This window comes from Fonticula alba (assembly GCF_000388065.1).
Source record: "Fonticula alba strain ATCC 38817 unplaced genomic scaffold supercont2.1, whole genome shotgun sequence".
NCBI lineage: Eukaryota > Rotosphaerida > Fonticulaceae > Fonticula > Fonticula alba.
The window spans coordinates 2,817,960-2,820,719 of NW_009242971.1; the positions used below are offsets into that span (position 1 = coordinate 2,817,960).

The 2,760-nt window shown below is 71.3% G+C and overlaps 1 protein-coding gene across 1 annotated transcript; it reads right to left on the reverse strand.

Annotated features, from left to right (window-relative positions):
- Positions 1-439: 439 nt before the first annotated feature.
- H696_00602 (hypothetical protein) lies at positions 440-2,344 on the reverse strand (the record flags this gene model as incomplete). Its single annotated transcript, XM_009494482.1, has 1 exon — positions 440-2,344. One exon carries the CDS (start codon positions 2,342-2,344, stop codon positions 440-442), a length of 1,905 nt encoding a protein of 634 aa, XP_009492757.1.
- Between the last annotated feature and the right edge of the window lie 416 nt (positions 2,345-2,760).

Consider the following 2,760-nt stretch of genomic DNA (forward strand, 5'->3'; position numbering starts at 1 on the left):
GGGGGGGGGGGGGGGGGCAGCCTGTGGACAGGGCAAGGCCCAGGCAGATGCTTGCCCTTCCGACTGGCGCAGTGGCACATACAGGGGAAGGGAGAGGGGAGAGGGGAAGGGAGTGCACATGCGCAGCCGGGCGGGGGCAAATGACGGCGACGACAGCAGGAGCACCGGTGGCGATGACGCTTCATGCACCATGACCCTCCTCAGGGGGGAAGAGTCCCCCCAAGAGAGAGAGAGAGGGAGAGAAGGAGAGAGAGGGAGAGCAAGATGCACATACGCATACGCCGAAAGAGCGCAAGGAGCAAGAGAGCGACACGAGGAGAGGAAGAGGCGGAGAGAAGGGCAGAAGAAACGGCGTCGAGAGGGGAAGGGGAAAGGAGAGTGGAGGACCCTCGGAGGAAAGCCCGAGAGAGAGAGAGGGGGGAGGGGGGGGGGGGGATGATCAGCACGCACTCAGGGCCTGGAGGGCGGCGCGAGTGGACTCGCGGCGAGCGCGACGGGCGGCCATGCGGGCCTCGTAGTCGGACATGTCTTCGGTGGCGGAGGGGGCACTCGGGGAGCTAGGCGGCGACTCGGCAGGGGGCGGAGTGGCGGCGGCGACGGCGGCGGCGGCGGGGGGGGCGACGGTGATGGCGGGCTCGACGTCGGTGATGTCGAAGCTGATGGCACAGGCGTTGACGAAGCTGGGCTGCTCGGTGGTGGGGGCGGCAGCGGGCTCGGCGGCGATCGGGGTCTCTTCCGGCAGGCAGGAAGAAGAAGCAGGGGCGGTGTTCACACGAAGGGGCGCGGCAGAGGGGGAGGATGAAACTGCGGTCTCGGAGGCACAGAGGGCCGGACTGTCGAAAACCGGCGACGTCGGCATGGCAGAGGAGGGAGGCGACAGGGCGTCAGTGACCGGGGCAATGGCAGCAGGACCCGAAGAGACGGTGACAGGGACGATGGCTGGCTGGGCGGCGGAAGGGCCGGCGGCCGGGCGCGCCCCCTCCGGCTGGTAGCCAGGCGAGGCAATCAGCGGAGGGGTCGCGGTCAGGGCCAGCAAGTCGGACGACGGGCCAGGGGCGCCGCCGCCGACCGGCGCGGCCGTCACCGGCGGTTGGACACACTGGATGCTAATGGCGCTGCTGGCCGACAGGCAGGGCTGGCTGGTCGAGCTGCCCCCGCCGGGGGCCGCGGCCCCCGGGCCGGAGCTCAGCGACAACTGCGAAGAGGATGCAGTCGACGCCCGGCGCCCGGCCAAATGCAAGTTCTCCGTGGAGGTGGCGCGGCTGCCGCCGGCCGCCGCCTGCGGATCCAGCAGGAACTGGCTGTAATCGCCCTTGGTGCGAGGCGGGGCGATGCTGGCCCGGCGGTCGCCGCCATTGCCCCCGGTCGGGCCGGAGAAGGAACCCCCCCGACCGGAGGAGGCCCGCGGCGTGGGCGTCGAAATCGAGGAGTACGTCGATCCGCCGGTCACGCCGGGGACCGCGGCACTGGCCACCGCGGCGAAGGCCGCCGCCGCGGCCGACGCCAAAGCCTGGCTCGGCCGGCGCTTCATCGAGGCCGAGTCCTTGGATGGCCCGGCGCTGCCGGCGGCCTGGCCGCTGTTGGCCGGCACCGCGTCCGGCAAATTCGTGAAGGAGCTGTGCACCGAACGCGCATGGTGATCATGCGACATGCGCCGGAGCGAGGCCCCCCGGCGCAGGGCCCCCGGCGGCGGGGTCCCAATGTCACCCAGGTCGAAGTTCGCGTCGAGCCCCCCACCGCCGGCGGCATCCAAATGCGAGGACGACTGCCGCCGCATGGAGAGCGACGACGAGCCGGAGATGCTGATCGTGCTCTTGCGACGCATCGACAGCTTCCGGCCGACAAGGTGCGACACGGAGTGCCGGCGCCCGGCCGACCGCGCGTCGGCGTCCGCCGTCGGCGAGGGCGGCCCCGTCACGGCGGTCGTGCGCGGGACCGTGCGCCCCGCGCCATGGGCACCCCCGCCACCGGGCCGCTCGGCACTCAGCGACAGCGAGGATGCCGAAGACCCGGGCCCGGGCGCATCGCCACTCGACCCGGTGGCCCCCAGCCCCGGCGAGAGGGGCATGGTCGCCACCGAGCCCGAGGGCGAGAGCGCCCCCTCGGCCGACGACGGGCCCGGACTACCGCCAAAGGAGGGGCCGGGGCTGCCGATGGCCTTGGCGCCGCCGCCATCTGACCCCGGGGCCAAGTCGGCCGCCGGGGGGCCGCTGCCGGCGTGGTCACTGCCACGCCGCGACCCGGTGTCTCCGGGACCGGCATCGGCACCCTCGGCCGACTGCTGCTCCGGGCGCCGACGCGTCATCCGGCGCACGAGGTTCGACATGCGGCTTCCAAGGCCCATGGCTGCGGTGCTGCTACTGCTGGATGGCAAGGAGAAAGAAGAGGGGGGACTCCGAAAGGGAAGGCCGGAGACGGATGGCCGAGGGGACGGAAGGGAAGCCGCCTCGAGAAAGAGAGAGGAAGGGCAAGAGAGGGAGGGGAACGGAACAACTGGCAAGGAAGGCAGGGAAGTGGGAGAGGAGCGGATGGAAAGAAGGACAGAGAAGGGGGGATGCACTTTGCAAAGATTGGCCCGGGGCTGCGAAAATGCCGCCACGGTGCCATAAGAACATGCGGCACTGACCGCCGCCCGGGGAGAGGAGGGCCTACATTGCTGGATGTTCCTGGCCGACATGCATCGGGCTGGCGATCTCCCTCTCCCTCTCTCTCTCTCTCTCTCTCTCTCTCTCTCTTTCGCCCCCCCCCCCCCCCCCCCCC